We start from the raw sequence: 23517 nt of genomic DNA on the forward strand, positions 1-23517 counted from the left end.
TGTTATGTAATGTATTTTTATGGATACTCTCCTTTACTCAAATACCCTGTACATTAAAGAGTTTTCCAGCGGTCTATCTTAGCAGAAATGATGATGGTGAAAGATTTTATTGCATGTTTTCTCTTGTTGTTTCCCCCCCCCCTTCATTTAGCAGATTTGGAATAATCCGTACTGCTCCTTAGTTTCTCATTGGTTTGTTCCAGTAAGTAAAAATAATGGCAAGGACAGCAACCAGGCATTGTTAAAGTGAATGAAAATAATAATTGATGTGTCCTACATAAAATAACTTTTGTTTCACAGTATTGGTTTCATTCTTGAATGCTAATGAATCCATTTGAATTTGCATAGCTTAACTAGGATAACAAGAGGCAAAGCTTAAAGGAAGGAGATGTGTTAGCAAAACAAACCTACTTTGCTTTCAACGTAAGAAACAGGGAACATTATTAGGTGAACTTAAAAATAACAAGTCATAATATTTTGACAACACAACCATAAATCTGAAAGCAGGAAGCCTTCATATTAAAATCCTGCATAACAATCATTAATTAAGAGAAGGGGAATACATATTTTTTTACTCATTCTTAGCAAACACCCTTAGCCAGGGTGACTTACAATTGTTACAACATATCACATTATTATTTACCCATTTATACAGCTGGACAATTATGGAGCAATCTAGGTAAAGTATCTTGCTCAAGGGTACAACAGCAGTGCCCCCCCCAGGATGAGCCCACAACTCTCTGCTCCAGAGTCCAGAGCCCTAACCACTACTCCATACTACTGCCCTAGTAGAGCTGGAGGCAAAACAGAGCCTGCATTCAGAGATATATTTGAGCCTTTGGCAACATTTGTAATTACCAATTTGGCTTATCAGTGTCATTAATTTTTATACAAGCCTTGTGCTAGCTTGACACTTGACAGGGCTGTTTGCTTAGTGAGATACAGACAGCATTTTCTCACGGTGAGAAATGTTTTTTATCGAGACACAAAATAAAGCGAGGGAAGGATTGTGGAAGCAGGTGAAAAGCTTTGGGCCTTTGTGTTATTTTCATTCCACATGAAAAGAAGAATGAAAAGTAGAGAAGGGGGAGCCTCTGGTCTTAACTGTGTCTGGATTCACTATCATTTGGATTAATGATTGGCATTTCTATCAACAGAAGGACAGTTTGTATCTTTAATGTTATCCTGTTGGGCCCCACCTCAGATTAATACACTCTGGTACTTGAGCCAAGTCTTTCAGTTGTGTTAAGGAGTTGCGAGTCTCGTGTTTCTATCAGGACTACGGCAGCCCCTATCAGCGCTCTAATCAAGAAGAATACTATAAAAGTGCAAGCCCCACTGGAAATCAGCCATATTGTTGCATCCTCCAAAGACTGTATTTACATGGACGTCTTGTAAATAATCAATGAAATAAATCACCCTCTCGTTGCTTTCAACACTGCTGCTGCTCTGCTATATGAGTTAGAAATGTAATTGATCAGGATCACACTCCATCTTCCCAGACGCCCCCTCCAAACCCCTATTTATAGATAGGAACCTTCCTCAGACTCACCACAGAATGACACTATATGGCTGCTGTCTTCGTGTACGAACTTCCGTGTCACTGCCTCCTCCATAATTTGCTTCACCTGGAAAAGAGAACAACAGCCTCAGTCAGCAAGGCTTTCAGTACCTTAACTTCACCCTTGCTCATCTTCTTCTTCTTCCTTGAAAGAAAAAAACAAACTGACAGTGGTGGTATAGTGCAGCATCATGAATGAAATATCTCCCGGCTGTTTTTACCATAGACCATCATTCCCTTGATTAACAACAGAAAAGCAAATGCCTGCAATTCCATTTCACTGTAACCTAGCTCAGATCAATTTAGTGGAAAACCTCAAGGCCAGTCTTCGTAGATGGGGCGATACCAAGAAAACAAGCATGACATAAAAAAGTAAAGATGGGTCTGACATCCCAATTAAAATGATCCATTGTGACATTTGGTGCAACAGCTGCTTGGTATAATGTTATCCTTCACATTAGTGTTCTTCATACTCCAACTCAATAACAACGGACGGGTAAATCTGAGTCGGTGAGGTGTGATTTTATGATTCAGCATGCCTTCAGGATCAGAATTTACCTCTTAACAGTTGACATATTCTCTTCCTACAAATACTGACTTGTGGCACTCGTTTACATATTGGACTTTAAACACTGGGTACATTTATATTTTTATTTCCTACAATTTGCATAATCATAATATTCAAGTGAAAGCCTCTGCTAGGCCAAGTCCAATTCAATCCAACTAAAGCCAACACATACAAAACAGAATGCATTATTGATGCTAGTAGGGATATGGCATTCTTACAGTGGGTAATTAAAAAAAAAAAAAAAATCCTTGGACACACATGACTTAATATCGACTACAAATAGGTCATAGTCAGCTCCCATCAAATAAACTGCATTAAAAACATTTTTTATATTGAAGTTAAAGTGTCCAATCTATTATAAAACCAAATCTCTTCATTTTCATGCAAATTCTTTATCCACGGCTGCTGATTTTTCAGTTATTAAATTAAAAAATACAAATTTCAAATGTTCTCTATAAACTAAATGGAATTCCTAGTGGGAAAGAAAATACAGTGGGTTGTTGGATTAAAGCAGCTTCCCAGACATTTAAATTTAAATATATTTATGGAAATCAGGATATGCTCCTTTATATTTATTTTCTATACATGTAGCAGCATTGTGCACACCAATAATACTGACTGGTACTGGGCCACCTATCAGTTCAGCCTGACAATGCATCCATTAAATTATATGTTGATGCATGACTGCTGTAAATAGGTTGTGGATTTTAACTTAAAACATTATACTGCCAGAAGGGCTGAGCCAAAGATTTCAGTTGTGGGCAGATTGCTCAGATAGTTATTTTAATACCAGCGCTGACAATTTTAGAAGACTTGCCAAATGAAATCTCACTGGACACAATCCCGTTACCTTTGCAAAACACATCAGTCTAAAGATCAGCCCGGCAGCTCCAAGATGCGTCACCTAAATAAACACAGCAAGTGTGATAGGATCCAGCTACCTCTGTCCCAGGCACAGGTTTAAAATGGTTTACATTTTCCCTTTCCATCTGCTGGATTGAAGTAGATTATCCACCCATTCCCACTCGGTTTGATGTAATTAAAAATTTAGGCAACATTAAAAATATGATAGAATAATTAGCCAAAAGTTAAATTAAAGAGACCTATCCATTGGCTGTCTATGGATGCATCATTGAACTACCAAGCCACCCTTGATTTAGGCATCTTCAGTGTTTTACTATAGAAGGACCTGGGTAATAAGCAAACTAGCCCAAACCTACTGCCCTCCCACACAAATACTTTACTATGAAATAAATGACTGTGTTACTGGGAACGTACAGTGATGTGATTAATATCATTTACACCATTACATATCTGATATTGCGTTTTTTTAGATTACAGTGAAAAGCAAATGTAATAATGAAATTGCAGCACAACCATTCAGGGTGAGCCCATTAGGACCATATCATCACAGCTCATTAGACGTATTGGATTTCATACATATAGTGCTTGTGACTGAAGACAATCAAGCCACTCCCCACTAACACTACAGACCACAGGGCTGTCCTGCGTAGGGGGCAAGCAAACACACGCCTTTGCCATATCAAGCCACATGTACACCCTCCCTCAACCGCAGATACAGAGCCACACACACACACGCACACACGCACAAACGCGTGAGCGCACTGCAGTAGCACACTCACAATCCATCTTGGTGCCTGAAGGAAAGCAATTATGTAACTCGTTGATAACTTCTATAAGGACATCAGTGATTATTTACACTTGAATTAATGCCTGAAAACCTGCAGTACAGAACGTGGTGGAGCAAACTCATTTACACAGGTAACGCAGAGAATTATCACTGGGTCAGTGCCAATGCGATCTTTAATGTTAAAAAGTGAATCCCCCTTCTCAGTTGCCCTATCAACTGTACTTCTCTGAAAGGCAGTGATGCAGCACAACCACAAGACTGTGCCAAAATCAGCTCAAAATAGACACTTTTCAATGTAAAGTTTAATATAATGTTATATAATATAATATAGCAAAAAATAAAGCACATAACTTTGTGTTTATATGCTATGAATTTTCCGACAGTTTACGTAACTTTTAATTCAATTAAACATCCTCAGATGTACTTACTTTTCTAAGACTGGAAGTGACAGCTGTGAAAATCTGCTGATTATAAATGTCAACATTTCTGTCGTGCTTCTATTTCATGCTTCAGATATCTTTACAGACTCTCTTGTGATGCAGAAGAACAAACTTTCTGAGCGGAATAAAGCATTATTCTGCTGCATCATTGAGTACCATGTGTAAAATAAGAGAAAGAGAACATATTCATACATAGATACAACTGTTTAATTAAATCTATACATGCATTCTTCAAGACTTAATTTTACACCATCTAGCCTGTCCCCTGTATTGCGTGAATTAAATATTTGAGGTCTCATAGTACAGATCTGCCAATGTATTCCATAATCACTTAATGTACACTTAAAACTGGGAACTAATTTACATTTGAAGCCACCAGTCTTTACAATCACCCTGAAAGTTGACTAGCCTCTGAGGTAAGGATAAAGGTTAGATTCACATTCATGTATTTAGGTATTTCAAACATTTTGGGACCACCAAAAAGTCAATACTCAATTTGCTTTAAAAAAAAATAAAAAATCATCCAAGCACTGGATTATAAAAGGAGGCAGCTTTTGGCAAACTTGTAAATGTCTCTATAATAATGGATCATACACTAGCTAGGCCTCTGTCACAGCATCAGTTCAATATACGCATACAGAATACAAACCTCAGTGCGGAAATCGAAACTCCCTGTGTTTATGGATTTTCAATGCACTTTTAAAGATTTTGCCGGGGCAGTGCTTTTATAACCCTTCCCTATTCATTACGTACAGCCAAGCTTTATTATTAACAAGCAAAAAAGAAAAAGAAAATGGACCACTAGCTATCTGTTTAATTCATTTACATGGTGGGGGATACAAAATACTAAATAAGAGGATTGATGTGGAAAGGAAATGTAATTAAGTGAACTGACTGAGAATGATAACATTGTACAGGACTGGAGCAAGAGGGACACTAGTACTAACATAGTAATAACAAGCCTTGTTGACCTGGATGTAGTCATTAAATCTGAGAGTCTGCAATTAAATGGTCGACATATAGGGACGGTAAAACCATACAAACTAGATTATATTTTCACAGATAACATCAGGTAATTTCTTAGATCTGAATGAGCATGCTGGTTATCAGAGACCTGCCTCTACTGCCTCAGAAAACTAATACACCCTGTACAATGCCACTGTGAGCATGAATGACTCATGAGTGACTTTGCTGGATTGCTTTTAGAGGGGTGTGGATCCTCTAGGCCTGTAAATGGAACAGGCCAGAATTGATAGCTGCTGAAATTAGTCTGAGAGATCTGAATGTCAGGGGTTTAATGTTTCATCAAAGGCCAGCTCTGAATACCCGCTGTGCAAGAGATGCTGGAGGAAAACCCACTTTTTCGAGATGGATCAGAGGCGGAGCAGAAAAGCAAACACGAAAGAGCAGCTCGAGATGTAGCTGGATTGTGGGGAAACACAAGTCTGTGAGGGTAAGTGTACGACTTGTGCCCGTTTTTTATAGCTTTCTTATGTTTGCGTAAGCTCAGTCCATCAAGATTCCTGACCTGCCATTTTGACCCAGTACAATGAATTGATTGCAAATTCACAAAAACAAACTCTCAGAAACGAGAAATGCCTTTAGGTCAGTCAGACAGAGTCTCCAATCCTGATCCAGGGGCACAACTGGTTTCTGGGTTGTTGTTGTTGTTGATGTTTTTTTTTCAACCAAGCGTTCAATTACTTCACTAAAACAATTATTTACTTAGTTAGTCGAGACCAGTGAGATCTTGAGCCATTCAGTGAAGACAGCTATAAAGTACTGGATGACTGGGCTTGCCAGAACCTGGTTTGGAGATCACTGCATTTATGATTCCATTAAGTTATACGTAAGGGCACTTTTCATCGCATCAGTTAGCAGCAACAGGAAAATGCAGAACATAAGATCATTAGAGAGTTAAAGGAGGCCATGTGACTCATTTTGCTCTTTTGGTTGCCAGGAGCTAATCAATCCAAACACTTGATCTTGCAGGTGGGGCCGAGGTCCTCGTTTCATTTTTGAGCTGGAACAGCATAGGATAGCATCTTGCAGTTGATGGAGATTTGTGGGATGCACATCCAGGGCACGAAGCTCCCGTTCCACCACATCCCAAAGACGCTCTATTGGGTTGAGATCTGGTGAGTGTGGGGGCCAGTTTAGTACAGTGAACTCATTGTCATGTTCAAGAAACCAATTTGAAATGATTCGACCTTTGTGACATGGTGCATTATCCTGCTGGAAGTAGCCATCAGAGGATGGGTACATGGTGGTCATAAAGGGATGGACATGGTCAGAAACAATGCTCAGGTAGGCCGTGGCATTTAAACGATGCCCAATTGGCACTAAGGGGCCTAAAGTGTGCCAAGAAAACATCCCCCACACCATTACACCACCACCACCAGCCTGCACAGTGGTAACAAGGCATGATGGATCCATGTTCTCATTCTGTTTACGCCAAATTCTGACTCTACCATCTGAATGTCTCAACAGAAATCGAGACTCATCAGACCAGGCAACATTTTTCCAGTCTTCAACTGTCCAATTTTGGTGAGCTTGTGCAAATTGTAGCCTCTTTTTCCTATCTGTAGTGGAGATGAGTGGTACCCGGTGGGGTCTTCTGCTGTTGTAGCCCATCCGCCTCAAGGTTGTACGTGTTGTGGCTTCACAAATGCTTTTCTGCATACCTCGGTTGTAACGAGTGCTTATTTCAGTCAAAGTTGCTCTTCTATCAGCTTGAATCAGTCGGCCCATTCTCCTCTGACCTCTAGCATCAACAAGGCATTTTCGCCCACAGGACTGCCGCATACTGGATGTTTTTCCCTTTTCACACCATTCTTTGTTAACCCTAGAAATGGTTGTGCGTGAAAATCCCAGTAACTGAGCAGATTGTGAAATACTCAGACCGGCCCGTCTGGCACCAACAACCATGCCACGCTCAAAATTGTTTAAATCACCTTTCTTTCCCATTCAAACATTCAGTTTGGAGTTCAGGAGATTGTCTTGACCAGGACCACACCCCTAAATGCATTGAAGCAACTGCCATGTGATTGGTTGGTTAGATAATTGCATTAATGAGAAATTGAACAGGTGTTCCTAATAATCCTTTAGGTGAGTGTATATCTATATCTTCTGGTCTGAACACCGCAAATGGATGATAAAGTAGCTCCACAAGTCACAATTACAGAAGAAAGCTGGTTGTACGATTAAACTTGATCTGCTTACATCACCGATTTGAGGAGACGCTCTGCGTGACAAGCTGTACTATAAAAAGCACGTACAGCAAGGAAATTATAACTTCAGAAATATTGATGAAGAGGGTTCACTCTGTACTTAGACAGAATGGAGTGCTGGAGTCCCAGAGGCAATGAAAACGTGCCCCTCACTACTTGTGTGTGGCTTTTAAATAAACCAAAGTAGCACTTCTTGCCATAATCATAATGCAACAACACTAAGAAATTAGAAAACATATACAAATCAGGGAATAAAATTAACATCCGCCACCCGCCAAATGCGGGTAGATTTAGCGGGTAGACAACAAGTGTACGGGAACTCAACTTTTAGTTTCTGAAAAGAGTATTTTTCAGTATGTTTCAAAATACGAATTAATTTGTTGACGTTGTAGTGTTAGTATGTTACTTGATTTGGCAAACCGCAATATCATGTTTTTGGAAAATATATGTCATCTGGACAGCCTTTGGTCCAGGAGGACATATTTCATGGCGAGCAATGAAGCAGAAGTAAGGTGGTTATGGATGTGGAAAAATAATGACTTTTAATTACTTTTCATAGTCATAATTACTGACGTATTGCCCGGATCAAAGTGTGACAGAAATGGAAAGAGGAACAACAAACACATGAATACACACACAGACAGCTTCTGCTCTTTATTCTGCATTTGCTGGAACTCGAATGCACAGTTGTGTTTCTGAGCGCAGAGCGGCAGTCTGAGTGTGGTTTGGAGAGGAAAAGTCAATTGTTTAGTCAAGTAGATTGTATAAATTAGCTCGATACGTCTTATATATTTTGTATTTCGCTGTTGTAACCGGAAAACATTGCCACAAGGAAGCTAATGTAAGGCATTTTCATTGCAGCTAACATTGCTAAACTGGGAATTGAATGAAAATGTATAAAAAATGAAAAAGAAAAACATATTGGTCGGTAAATTACAGCTGTAATTGCAAAATATTCCTTTATGAAACAAATAGTCACAACCTTTATAGTTAATTTGAAATTGTGACAATAGAAAGTCATGATAATGTCAGGACAATAATACAAGAGTCTCACACGAGGTGCGTGAGAGTTGACAGGTCTGCTGTTATGCCATTTCCATACATCTTCTAATAATGTATTTTTACATAGATATTTATTTAACAAAGTTCTTTTGTTAGATAAGTATTCATCAATGGCATCAATTACAACGTATTAATTTATGGGGAAACGATTTGCAATAGAGACATTCATGTTTGGCTGCGAGATTCTGCTGAAGAGAAGCGTGCGGTTTGTTTGCATTGTGTCTTTGCTGGCGTGCATGGTACTGAGCAATGGAAAGGACGTCACTGTCTGTCATCATTCCTAGAGATTATGTTTTTTACCAAACCACAGTCCGTGACTCTATGAATATCTAGCCAATCCAATGAAATCCTTTTAATGACGTGCAGAAACCCAGAGAAGGGAGCAGCACTGAAGAGGAAGAGGAGTTTGAAGAGCAATAATGTGTATCCACCCCATCTCATGTGTTAGTGTGTTTATACAGATCCCCATTAGCTGCCATGTTATTGCATATGTGATTGATCAATTTGATAAAGATGCTCCTGCACTGGATGAATAGGTAAATGTAAAAAATAATGTGATATCTTTAAACAATTGTAAGTTACCCTGCATAAGGGTGTCTGCTAAGAAATTGAGTAATAATATACCAATAGCTAGTCCATAAATAAAGACTTTTAAATATATCTAATCACACATATCTGGACATGCATGCAGTATTCTGTTACAAAAGGTTGTGTGAGGTTCAATTAGTGTTAAACAATTAAAAATTAATAGAATTCTAAGCATATAAGGGGAAATTATTTATTAAGATTATTATTTGTGGCTATGTAGTGCAATTGTGTTTCAGGACAGCTATTAAGAGCTGCTTTAAGATACAGGCGTACAACTACAGAAGCATCATGAATATAAAGTGAATGATTTCTTCTTTAGATGGACAGTCCAGTTTAGTCTCACATCCACATTATTTGAAAGGAACACAATATAAATGAAAGGTAGCCAGTGTTATCTATTTCCTGTACAAATAACAATTAAAAATACATAACTGTTGCAAAATGTGAAGTAATATTTAAATCTTTAGAAGATTATAAACTGGATAAAATTGCACAGACTGGGAACAAGCTTAGCACTTTTCTGGATTTTATTTTTAAGATTGCAATCAAATAGGTTTATTGTTGACATTCTAGATCGTAAATCTCTGTTCTGGTCACACACACAGCTCCTGTTATTTCAGTGTTCAGCAATATGTCATACTGCCTCTCCATTCTTCGGCTCTGAACGCTAGATCATCCAGGTCTGGGTCTATGCTACTCTGCATTCCTTCCCTGTACCTCAGCCTTCAAAACCAGGTAACATTGTTTCCCTATGACATTTACATCAGTGTGAGTCCCAGGGCTTCTGAGCGAACTCACGAAGACTACCTGAATTCTTCAAGTGCATTGATTTCATTTGATTGATTGAACAATTGGTGTATTAATTGAATAACTGGGTCAAAAAGCTTCACCCTCTGGTCCTCCCTCATTCATACTCAACTGAATTTCCTTGCAACAGTTCTTCTATTGAAGCTGCGATGCCCAGGTTATGTTACTGTATAAAACTGCTGACATGTGACTAAAGCACCTTAGTGACTGGATGAGCCTCAAAACAATTCCTATAACTGACAATGTTCTGCTATGTGAAAGTCTTTCATTTCTCCTAATAAAGGTGTTATTATTTTCTATTTGTTTGGTCAGCTCAAATCTGAAACTACAGTTGAAGTGCACCGTACTAATGCAGACATTAGTATGCTATTCTGGAAGAAAAGCAAAAAGCATAAAACCCACATTTTTTACTCGATTTTTCAGGAACACATTTATCTCTGCTTCTGTCTCTCTTACTGCTTCTCCCTCCCTCCCACTTCCCCCCGCCCTTGGTGATCACTTGCTAACCTCTGACTCTAGCCATTCTGCCCCTGCCCTTGTCTCTAAGAGCCAGCAAGGTCATGAGAGCAGTCTCTCAGGAGAGGAAGCTGTCTCCTCTTTTCTCCGCTCACTGATTGATGACTCTAGCCTGTGAATGCTTGAGCTATAGAGCTGAAACTGACAAAAAGGCCAACGGAGCTGGGCTTTAAAACACATCCATGCTTCTGCTTTGTTAAACAACTGTATAAAAACAAATGATCTTGATAGGCAATGCACAGCAAGCTACAATGTCCCCCTGTTTATAATTCAGCCCCTACCACCTCCCTACCAACATCTTACACAATGGAAATTAAAACCTCCTAAGCATGCCATACAAAAAGCATAAATAAATAAGACTTAATGCACACTGCAGGCACTTAGTTGCACTTAAAATAGATCCCTTCCTGTTGTGACGCAGGCCCGATGCCGAGCTGGGCATCCACACTCGGAAGTGTAATGAACAAGGCCACCGCAACAACTCTTTCACACACCTTCGTTTATATGACTCCCGGGATGAAGCTGCATTGAGTCATAGCTACGCGAACAGAGTGGTTAAGCACAGAAATGTATCCCTTGTATCAGTGCCAGGGCCATAACTAGTGGGGTTTAACCCAGGCTTTTTACTCCTTTGCTCAGCTCTACAGCATTTTGAGTTAGGGTTATAACTCTTTTGGCTCATTCTTCATACACAGAAGTCAAATGCAATTTATTTAATGATGAAAACTGTTCCAGGGGGCAGCAGTATCATTTTCTCTCAATACAGAAGGTGTCCTTTGATCAGTGTAATAAGCCAGATTTAAGACAAAAGCAATATAAAGTTTGTCCCCTGTCATTTAGAAGTGGAAATTGAAAATATAAATCTACAGCGTACAGTGCACAAAGCAGGAGGGTAGCTTTTGAATCCGACCTACTTAAATTAAATGAGTCACACCTTGCAGCTCTGGCACCAGGAAAAATACAGTTGGGGCTGGGGCAGGATGTCTCATATATCCCCTTCAGTCTTCTACCCTTGAAGGGGCTGGGGTGGGTGTGAAAAGAGCTGCTAACTGTCCAAGTCAATCAATTATCACAGGTCAATTTAATAACCTTTTTTTGTGGGGTTTTATAACATACTGTGTGTTCAAACCAATATGTTTGAGTAGTACCTGTTGTGCAGTATGTATTAGTGGATGGGTCATTGTAATTGGAGGTATCTCCACATAATACACTAGGCTGCAATGCTTTCCAGCTTCAGTATAGACCAGGTTCTGTCAGGTTGCCTAAGGTTGCCTAGGTATCCCCCCACCTCCTCCAAATGAGATCTCATAGTATCAGAGAAAACAAAGTTCAATTTTGTGATCTCAGCAAATGACCAGAATTGAATCTTGTAATCCATATTTTCACAAAAGAAGATCATTCAAAGGGGAATTAAAAAGCACCAGGGGATGGCAAGACTAAAGAGGTGTGAATATGTATTTTGTGTCTGGAACAGTTTCATTATTGTGCGATACACAATTGAGAATAGAGTCTTGCTGCATAAATCTGCTTCCGAGGTGAAATGAAGACAAGGCTTTGTACATCATATTAATGATGACTATATCAATTCATAATTCATTATCTATGCCAATCACCGTTCTTATTCACTAATAGCCTAAATATCTTTCTGGCCAAACCACAAGAGGAATCAGAAGAACCAAAATCACAACCAATATGTAGTTACACTCAAATTCCAGATCGTCAGAATGCAGTAGACCCCTAAAAGCAAGACCACTGGAAAGAAGGTCATCTTTTCTAGTAGATCACTCTAACATCGTGACGGCATTTCCACAACACAGACTAATTTGAAAGCTGTGAGTCTTTAACAAATCATCATTCGTCATCCTGCACATATGTGTGCTGTACAAACAACGATTCTCCGGTTGGGGAGGAGGGGGTTCTGCGTGTGTGTTGGTGTGTTGCACATAAATCATTTCTGGAAAGAAAAAAACACTGCTGCATGAATCAGTGTGACCTGTGAAAGAGGTGCCCTGTGCTGTGTGTAATGTGTGGGATTGTGAGTATAAAATTAAATAAAAACACAGTTGCATTCAGAATAGCATTTACTGAGTTATACTGCATGTATGCACGTATGTCCAGTCATATGCAAGTCTCTCTGTGGGCATATAAGGCAGCCGGGTTTTCCAAGGGCAACCTTCCGATGAGTGCATGTGCATGGGCTACAGCCTTGACATCAGGAAAAATGTGGCCAAGACCGATATGAATGATACCCATGGATGAATGAACATTAGTCATAAAATGAGTGGGCTAATAATTTGCAGTTCTCACCTACGATACATCCCTCGGCAGTCTGCAGTAGTTACAGGCATTTCTCTAAATCACATCGGGACCTAGACTTCCTCTGCTGCACACGAGCATGTCCTGTTACAGCTTTGTTTAACAGGAATGTCTTGATTCAGGCTAACAAAGGCACTAGCAGAATGTTCCTTGTAATCAGTGTTTGATCTTGCAAATAAAGTGGCTAAAAATAGAAGTGCTGTACTGTAAAAATGAACTGTCAGACAGTTCCCACACACATTTTCTAAGTGGTCAAATAAAACACTTCCACTGGGCTTGCATTTGCTCGAGGTACTCATTTAAATATATGAAACTAACGTAGGGTGGGCAAAGTAGTCTACTGCAGTGCTCTCTATATGTCACAAAATTGACTGTTTCTACTGGTATAGGATGAAGCTGCTTGGCACCTAACGTATGATCAACACAGAAATCCTGATTGTGTGAAGTGTGAAGCTAGATTGTCTGGTAATCAGATCCATGCTAATCAAGTTTTGAATGGAAAAGAACAGATTGTGCTGAACATGTTTTTTTTCTTCCTGCTTTTCTCCTCACTTTGGTGGAAATGTTGTTTTTGTATCAAACTCCTGCCTTTACCATTGAAGGCACGGAAGAATCAGAAACTAGACACAGACACAAAACGCGGTCTTCCAGAATAAAGAGTCTTCGATCGGTGGTTAAAGCAAAAGCAGCCCATCTCTGCTGGCAAAATCAAATGGGAAAAAGCGTCAAGTTGTTCCTCTTGGGTTTCATAGCCCTCTAAATATTGGTCCTTGGGGTCCATGTTCCTGCACAGTTAATATGTACCTTTCAATTAGCAACTGCTTAAACCCTGAAATAAACATGTGATTTGACTTCTTATCCTAATAATGACTTCAATTAAGTAATTAAGACCTGAAGTAAAATGAAAACCGGAAACCCCTTCGGCCATCTGGAACTGATACAGTCTGCCCCTACTCTAGGCTGCTATGATGCTGCTCTAAAAACCTCAAACTATGGTGAGGGTGGACAGACAAAGAAAATGAACTGTCTTGAATCTTATACCTCCCTCCATCTAGGAGACCCCCCTACTTGAGTAAACTACTACAGTTCATTATGTAACACTCATATGCAGATTAAAAAACAGTATTATCTCAAACTCCTCAGCTCCAGAGGGTGCGATGGCTTTGCAAAGATAATTTCCCCCCATTTTTTGTGTTTGTTTTGAGGTAAGGAGAAAATTAGTCTATATCAACATCCTGATCCATTGGCTAAGCATTTAGCAGGTATATTATATAACCAAGGTTTATTTTATTTTTAGTTCTTCATTATTTGGGACACTCCAACACTGAGACCGTTTGATTTATTCTGAATGAAGACTTCAGACCAATTTGGAATCCTCCTTTTCACAAGGGACTAGAGAGCTGAAGAAATCTCTGAACTTACATCCTGCTTTTACACTGTCTAGGATACATTCATGAATAATTATCGTCTTTGTTACATAGTCTTCTCTTTATGCTCCACTTTTTAGTTGTATAAGTATATAAACAGACATGCAATTAAACAGCCACCCCCCAAAAAAAAGAATGCCATTCATAATGTAGGTTATTTTCACAGCATGAAAAAATATCTATGTAAATTTACCATGGTAGCCTGAAAAGGAAACACTATCTCTTTTCACATAAGAGTGAAGATTTTTAATTGCTACATATTTAAGAAGTCTACATGAAAATGTTAATGCAGTCCCAAAGTAAACCTCTAAAACAGATTCCTTGCAAATCTTGGTTAGATATGGATGTTTTTTCACTTATTTTATTTGTGGGAGACAAAATGACTAAAGTAGAATAAGGGTTCTATGATCGAGGTAATGTGCTGCCTTGGTGGTTAGTGCAACGGCAATTTATTAGATGCAGAAGAATCTGGTGAATATTTAACAGGAAAAAAACTTTCAAAAAAGGTACAAATAACCTGCTAAGATCAGGGGACATCTCTGAACTTTTCTAGCATCTGTGTGTTTTTTGAAAGGTTCTTTTTCTTAGCCGTCTGGCGCACCAGTTCATTGTGCACAGTACTGTAAGCCAGTGATGCTGTATCCCTGAAAGTGCAAGCGCTGTCCCCTGCAATGGTGGAGTTATGATATTCATCCACTGCAAGGGGGTAAAACTGGTTACATAACCTTCAGATCTGGTTACATAAATGTATTCTGAAATAGTTTCCCACCTACTGTCTGCAGCTCAGCACCCACCAGAACTACTTACACTCTGGTCTTGTGGTCGGGGGGACATGCACTCATATTAGTGTTATGGGATGTGGAGAAACAAGGATGAACATATGTTCAGTGTTCATACAAGGCTTAGATGCTTGTATAATATATATATATATATATATTTTTTTTTTTCAGTTTTCTGTTATAAAGTGTACTGCTTTAAACATTGATTAATTCAGAAGAGTGCCACAAAAAGTGTTAATGCTGTGAGCCAAGTTGTTGAAACATTAGGCGATTCCATCTTGAGAGGGCATCAGAATAAAAGATGCTAACCAATTACAAATAATTTGACCCCCAAAAAAAGAAGTGACACAACAGTTTTAATTGCAGGACACAAAAAGTGGTCTCATCAAAGGACAATTGGGAAGCATTTTCATGCCACTTCCCTGTCTTTTCTACATCATTTCCATGACACTTTTGAATTGTGCTTCTGTATGTGCCTGTTTCTCGGTTGCTTGCCCCTGCCTGCTGTCTTCCTGTACTCATTCAGTGTAATCGAGTTGTTGTTGCAGACCACAGGCAGTGGGGGGAAAAGACACATCTAGCACCAGAATATGCCCTGGATTACATTTAACCTGATCTAAAGAAACACATTTCATATCAAAACTACGTGACTGGGTTTCCTGAGTGTGGTGTATTTGCATGCATGTTCCCACCCTGATTTATACACCTATATAATTGACTAAAAACTTTGTATTCCAATTATTTATGTGTTGCTCATGCAGTTAATGCTGTTTAATTACAGAATTGTATCACTGCCATTTCATTAATTACATTTTTCCTCAAAAAGTAAACCCATGCCTAGGTCAATTTTGCCACAAAAGATATGAATCCATTGAGTTGCCACAAATCCATGTCTAACACATTGAAATAACATTATGCTACTTGTGCTGTGCCACAAAACTGCAACAGCAATCCAGTTAATAAATGAAATTGTCATAGGTGCTCAGTGCAGGCAGTGATATTTTATTCTTGTAGAGCCACGCTTTCAACACCCCGCAAGCTCTCCTTCTCAAATTAGACATAATGCATGGCAATGAAGGTCCCTGCACATAGCCCATTAATCTACACTTTCAGTCAGATTACGGGCTGTAATATTACAGATATTTAAATTAGTACTATTGCAGTACAGCTCTATGACTCATCCTTTTTTTCTTATACTTGTCTTATGTTTAACAAACACCAAGATTTTCCGGTCATTATCAGAATAGAGGTTTACAAGCATCTGCACAAACAATCTTTCTGGAATCAATATCATATAAAAACAGATTCAACCTACAATTAAAAAGCACAACTCATCTCTTTTCCTAACACAACTGCATTAATTTGCTTTAATACACCACAGTAGGAACAAAAGAGAACAAATGTAAACAATTTGTTTTAAGGAACATGTGAATTAATATTCAGTAAGCCAGAGAACCATCTACACTATTTATAATACAATACAGCCTTCATTATTATTCCAAAATCTTTTTCCAGTCTGAATCTGCATAAAGCTGCTTGTACTGTTCTCGGTTTAGGGTTTTAGGATCAGAAATGCAGATCCTCAAGGCCAGCTGTGGCTGCTGAAGGGCCTTTCAGTCCCTCCTGAAAATTGCATTTCAGTTGTTGCCTGAAACCGAACCCCGGCTGAGCACAGACAAGCTAAAAAAAGAGCAGATGATAAAGAAAAGTAAATGAAAAGCAAGCTGTGCTCCTAGTTGGCTCCTATCAGTATCCCGGTCCTTTATGAGTGTGTCCTTCTCACTGTGTAAACACAGGTGTGAAAGCAGCTTGAGCAAAGGGAAGCAAACACAGAGGAACCCACGCAGGCAGGCAAATAGGACAGACACACAGCCAGTCAAGGGCAAGTGGCAAAGGCTCGGATGAAATGTAATGTTGAGAGACATGGTTTCCAAACTGGGGGATGCTCTGGGAATTTGAGATGTCATGATTCTACCATCGTATTTAGTGACATGCTTTTGTGTAAGTAAACAAATTAGTTACTCCCTATTGAAAGTAAAGTTGTTTGTTTTCTATAACTAGGCAGAAAAGGCTGGGAAGGCCAGGTTTAATGCAAGCTGATATTTCTTCTAAATGAGAAATGATGCAACTTCAATACAAAGCCAGACAGGCAATCGGAAGGATAAATAATGCATATAACATAAACTAATACCAGATATCAACACCTTTAGCAAAGTAATTGAATCACCTCTTTCATTTACCTCACCAGACATAATATTGAATGTTCATTGATACGGTGCCAATTCTGAACCCTGAAGCAGCACATTTAAATAATGTGAATAATTTGATTAAATGCATGTCTAATACAATAATGAAGAACCCCCTTAGCATGCTTTGATATTGGTGACATTTCTAGCAGATCAGTGCTATGCGAGCTGAAACTCAAGAAAACTTCAATGTTATTCAAAAGTATTTTTTAAGAAAATAATTATTTAAATACATACATACACCCACCCACCCACCCACACACATAGGGTCTACATATATAATGCCCCTCACACAATTGTGCTTTACATTTTGAAAGTCTCATGGTGTATGCATTATTAATGATAACTGGTAAATTTCACACAATAAAGCCACAAGCAAACTGTGTCAGTGTTCAGACACCTGTTCAAGTGGTTTTCTATGGGGGGTGTATTCTGAACAATAAAAAGTGGTTTGTGAGGAAGCCCTTCACAACCAAACACCCAGTTGGAGTGTTGAAATGAGTTTGGGAAGGCTGACTCAATCTCAAGCACACAATCACACCAGTACCTAACACACTCCACTCTGTACGTTGGGCGGCACCTAACAGTAGTGCTGAAAAACACAGAGAATAGAGAGGATGCGTCTCTGATGTCACTCGAAGGTGCTAGAGAAATCTATTCCTCTGTACCTTGATGTTATGGAAGTGCCTGTAGCTGCCGTTTCTCCAGCTGCTGTCTGTGACATGACAGCCAGCAGCTTCAAAGACACACCCCTGGTGCATGAATACAAGCTGACATGACCCAGAGTGCACTGCATTATACACTGTGTATAGAGTATGTATACATATTCTACATATACTGAGTTTTAAACACCTGCACAATGAATAGAAATGCGAGAGGCAGGTTAGTTTAACTTTAAACAGCAACACTTGGTGGTGTTTAACACAATCGCTTTGTAACCCCCGGTAAAATCCTTTAGATTCAAAGATGGAGAGTGAAGACTGCTCTTGCATTGACTCAGGCATTCAACTGTGACTTACAACCAGCACAGTGGTGCAGGATTTTGATTAGGCTCATGATATTTTCAAAAAGTGCACAAGAGATTCAATTAAAATGTGTAACATTCAGAACACTGTAATTTACAGGGTGTGATTCACAAATGTATGTATTCCTACATCGTGAATTGGTAATATGATGAAATTATTAATTAGTTTCAGCCCAACAATTGTCCCTCAGTGAGAAACCTTGAGAAACTGTTGTTTTTTTTTCCACATGAAGCATCTGAGCAGGTATATTGACTTGAAGGTGGGGGCGCTCGGGGTAGATATTAATATAGAAAGAGTCAGAGTCTGTGCTTACTCACAACCAATACCAAATCTGCAGTGAAACTAATGAATCACACATTTCTAGCCTTAGCATGATACAAACATAATTTCAGATACTAAAACAGTCTTTAAAATCATTTCTTGATTGCAGCTTTGTGTCACTGTGTCAGTGTGGGTATTACAGCTTTTACATATCTTCCAAACCGTGCTACATGCAAAAACAACATTAACATTAGCAAAGCCAGGCTCTGTGGCATTTTGACATTTGGCCAGCATTCAAAGATGCTACACTCACCCCTGTTTAAACACCCAAGAACAACCCCCTTCTCTGTCAACAGTGTTAGTTGATGTATGACTTAACACGGATAAACACCTCACACACTCAAATACAATCCTTTCAGTGTATTTTGCCTCCTCCAGTGTTAAGTAAGAAACTGTAGTAGATCACAACTATTGACTCTGCATATCCCTGATAAATATGATTTTATTTTTAAAGTGCCAGGCACGTCTTTCCCACCAACAACAGCCCGTACAATACCCAGTATTCATCTACAATGACAGCACAGCTCTTATAATTCCGTTTTAGATTAATATTGCAAGTCTACGTTTCAAACCAACACGGTTTATTAACCCATCCTTGTAAACGTGTGCTGGTGTCAGCGGTTGCAGCCAAACGCCCGGCTTTCTCAATCCGAAACGACGCGTTGATCAAAACCCTTACAAACAGGGATGTGGAGATGCGCTCCGACTGGTTTGTTACATTGATACATTGATACACTGTTAACATGATCTGTGCACCATCCAGATGCAGCAGCCATCCGCATCTCCCAGCAGTGCTGCTTATTTTACACAATTTGGCCAACACGGCTACGTTGTTTGGTCCCTATGTGGCTGTCCTTAGCTATACATGTTTTCTATGGGGGGGGGGGGGGGAGAAAAACAATAAGAACCCACCTCCTTCTTCACAGTGCGCACCAGTCTCTGACGCGTCTCTGCCTCTGGAAACATGACAAAAAACAACACACCATTGTTTTTCATATTAGTGCCGGACCTGCACATACAAGCCGACATGCGATTCGTGTGGACGGCGAGGCGCGCGGCTCTCCCTACCTGCCATCGCGGTTGCCATGGCTGCGGCGGTGCGGGCGCGAGGGCAGCGAGCGCGGCGTTCTCTCCGCGCGCAGGACACCGGACTCAGCGCCGCGCGGACTGGGGAAGTGCTGCGGGTGTGCGTGTGTGTGTGTGTGTGTGCGTGCGTGTGCGTGTGCGTGTGTGTGTGTGTGCGTGTGCGTGTGTGTGTGTGTGCGTGTTTCTTTTCCTCATGCAGTCCGCCTTTTAAAGCAGTACCGACTAATTGCAGCGACTGTAGTGTAAGTGCCTTTCGTACAACTACAGAGCTGGCTGATTGGTTCGATGTTATGTCTCGCTGTGCAGTTTTCAAAGTGTATATTAATATATTACAAACAATGAATAGCAGGTGCTTTCATCTTCGTGTAAACAGTATAAGGTGCGTATGGTTTTGAACGTTTTCCCAAAGTTCCCAGCTTTCTTTCCAAATGTAAAACAATTGTAAAATTATAGAGAAAATGTGTTTATTTCCTAACTCCACGTGAACAACGCACTGCACGCGCCAGTAATGTTGTGTCCAAACCACTTCCATCAATCCAATGTTATATATATATATATATATATATATATATATATATATATAGTAAGTTGCTAAAGAAAAAGCACATGTTCCACATAATTGTTCCACAACTTTGCTGTTACTGTCCTGTTAAAGTCTAAGCTATAACAGGCCTGGACAGAGGATGATTGTGATATAAAATAACAACTGAAACATGCAAGTACTACAAAAGGTACACACGTAGAGACATTATACTGTTTTGCAAACCATTACACCATGCTGTCACAGAGAGAGGTTTTGCAACCCAACCCTGGAACATGTGAAAGGGAACCTAAGCCAACAGCAAGACGTCTGGTAAATAAATACATCAATAATGCCACAACTGTGGTGTGGGGTGTAGGGCTGTCCTCCTGACAGGCCTGAGAGGGAATCGGTTCCAAACACTTGAGCAGCATTTCTTCACAGTGATGTTGTGTTGCTTAGCAACCTTCTAAGTCTTGTTAGTTAGAGATAATTAGACAGATACTGTAGATGTGATGAATGAGTCCCTTAGTCTCATTATGCCCTGGCTTTTAAAGCTCATCAGCAATATGTAATAAAAGATGAGTGGGGGGACACGGGGAGTAGGCAGCCCAGGCTTTCAGACAGCCTCAGTCAACTCTCCCAACCCCATGGTGTTTAATAGTTACCAAGACACAAATATTCTCTCCCTGATTTTCCCTAAACTGCACTTTATAAATGAAACAATAATAATAAAACTAACATTAACAACATAATATTCATATTATTAATAACAATAATATTGACAACTATTTATGTACAGAAAAAATAATTCTAACAACTTATTTGCTTTATGTTTGGTTGCCAAGTGTTTTTGTTTTAAACTCTTGGATTTGCATTTTTAAAATGGTGTTTTTATTACCAAATCTAATAATGTTGATAACAAAACTCAAAGTGTCATAGAGGGCGATGTCGTGTTTTGGGAGACAGGGGTCTGTTGTAGGGGACACAGGGCTGTCATAGGGGACACAGGTGTGTTGTAGAGGACACAGGTGTGTCATAGGGGACACAGGCATGTCGTAAGGGACAGGGGCCTGTTGTAGGGAAGACAGGCATGTTCTAGGGAACAAAAGTGATGCAGCCTTAGCTTTGGCCCATATAATATTCCTGCGTATTATGTTCACAATACACCACTGGTCTGTGTGTATGTGTTTGTAAGTCAGTGTGTGTGTGTGTGTGGTCGTATGTGGGTTTCTTCCTTGCTAATAAACTCTACCAACATCTCACCAGAATATGGGGAGTGTAGCTGGTGAGTACAGGGCTCAGTCCCTTACTGTCACTTTCCAGTCATATTGTTGCTGTGTAATCAGTTGCAAAAGGTCAGCACTGTAGCAGGAGATGGCATGGATGATAAGTTGTACTTTTTGAGGTACGGACAGATTGACTGTATATCCTGGATATCATATCACTACAGTATTTTGCTACAATGCGGTCTAGTATATTGTGACACAATACTATAATACACTATGTTATACATACACTATTATACACTATATTTTTATAATACATGTATTATAATGTATGGTACTATATTGTGCTGTACTGTGTTACACTATAATGGCACTTTACAACTGCAATCATATTACTACACACAAACCAAGGCAATCATTTGGGATGCAAAACTCAGGGAAATATATTTTCCATTTAATATGCATTTAAAGTTCACAAAAGGATATTCATTAGTAATTCTGAACTGTACATATCACTAAGGCTTTATCACATTCATATTCAGATTCCTGCATGAAATTCAACCTCTCATTAAAAATTTAAAGAAACAAAATTGGCTTCATTTATCTAATTTCTAAAAAGGTTATGTTTGAGAACATGGAAAAGACCTCAGGGAAGGTTGCATATAAATTGACACATAACTTCAAATTGGGGAGCAATATAGCCTTGTCATATGAGAACTGCAAAATGTTCTTTACCTGATCACCCGGCTTGATTGTCAGGTTGACATCCTTCAGAACACAGAGTTACGGAGTCATAATTAAACTGAGATGTGAAGAAAATTGCAACATGAACAACAGCGTCCACTGAGACCCGTGTATCTGGCAACATCTCAAATGCATGTGAAATTAATTTTGTTTGATATTATCATGCTGATATTTTTTCCTTTATTTAAAATGTACCTGTTGTAAAAGTGTAGTATTCATTCACCTTTGGGAGTTTAATTACATTTTGCTGATAATGAATACAATAATTTCTAGCATCACGGTTTGTAATACAAGGGCACAAACACGTGCAACTAACATGTGGATATGTTCATTAAATGGATATTCACGTGCACTGAAGTGGGATATTTGTAGTTTGTTCAAGTTTTATATTTAAACATTGAGCTTTATAAAACATGAGCAAACAAATCACTTACCAGATGGAGGATCTTATACTACTATTTACTTGCTGTAACTGGAGATTTGGAAATTCAAAAGAGACTATGCTTTTTGCACCATAGTGTTAAAATTAGACTGCAGTTCACAGGTGCTGCAGGGGACAAATTATCTACATTAGCAGAGAGAATGTGACCTGTTTTCTCAAATAGCCTGAACAAAGCAAATTAACCAAATGTGATGAAAAAAGCCTTGTGTTTGGTGAAATCGAGAACCGAGAAGCCTGCAGTTGGCATATCACAGAGCTCTTAATAATGACTCATTGATATTATTACCTTAAGCCAATTTTCTCTGGAGGTTAAAAAAATATAATAACATTAATTTGAGTGTATAAAACATAATTTAGGGAGTCATAGTATTACTGCAGAAACCTAATTTGGCAAAAGGTAAATTCAGTGTGAGTATATACTCCTATAAAATAAAGCAAACCAAACAAACTGTGTACAAACTAAACGAGGGAGGACAATGGTTAAGAGCTGTACAAAACCAAAGTGAGAATTGCCCTTGACATTTAATAAAGATCCCCTTTGTCCATGCCCTCTGGTACTGAAGAACTGGATGGGCCGGAAGTAACGCAATCCTCTGCTTCACCGCTGAACTGATAAATCCTTTATGAGCAGTTGGAATGTAACAGTTTGCTTCCTTATCAGCTCTCCCTGATCATATTCCCTGGGTTTGTGCTTCATGAATAAAATTATGACAGGCTGGGAAGCTCACTTTTGGTCAGGAAGCCGGGCGGCATTTGAAACTAAGTGAACCTGAGCCAAATCTCCTGGAAGACACACATACATCATCGGCCAATTTCTAAATGTGTACCTAGCCTACTGTTACTTACATAACTCTCTGTAGCTCCATTGGTGAGGAAAAGGAGTGACTGGCAGGTGAATAGCACTGTGCGATGGGGCACGTTCAGCGTGGTGAGCAAGGCAGTACAGATGTTCTAATTGT

The 23517-nt window shown here is 39.3% G+C and overlaps 1 protein-coding gene across 1 annotated transcript in view; it reads right to left on the minus strand.

The window, feature by feature from the left end:
- Positions 1-20005, minus strand: part of sgsm1a (small G protein signaling modulator 1a) — a 45734-nt gene extending 25729 nt beyond the window's left edge. The window contains exons 1-3 of the mRNA XM_066689102.1: positions 19606-20005; positions 19450-19493; positions 1553-1628 (exon numbers count right to left, since the gene is read on the minus strand). Of these exons, the coding sequence (XP_066545199.1) occupies positions 1553-1628; positions 19450-19493; positions 19606-19624 (139 nt within the window). The 5' untranslated portion in view covers positions 19625-20005. The remainder of the gene's footprint in view (positions 1-1552; positions 1629-19449; positions 19494-19605) is intronic.
- Positions 20006-23517: the final 3512 nt, after the last annotated feature.

This window comes from Amia ocellicauda, chromosome 17, assembly GCF_036373705.1.
Source record: "Amia ocellicauda isolate fAmiCal2 chromosome 17, fAmiCal2.hap1, whole genome shotgun sequence".
Taxonomy (NCBI): Eukaryota; Metazoa; Chordata; class Actinopteri; order Amiiformes; family Amiidae; genus Amia; species Amia ocellicauda.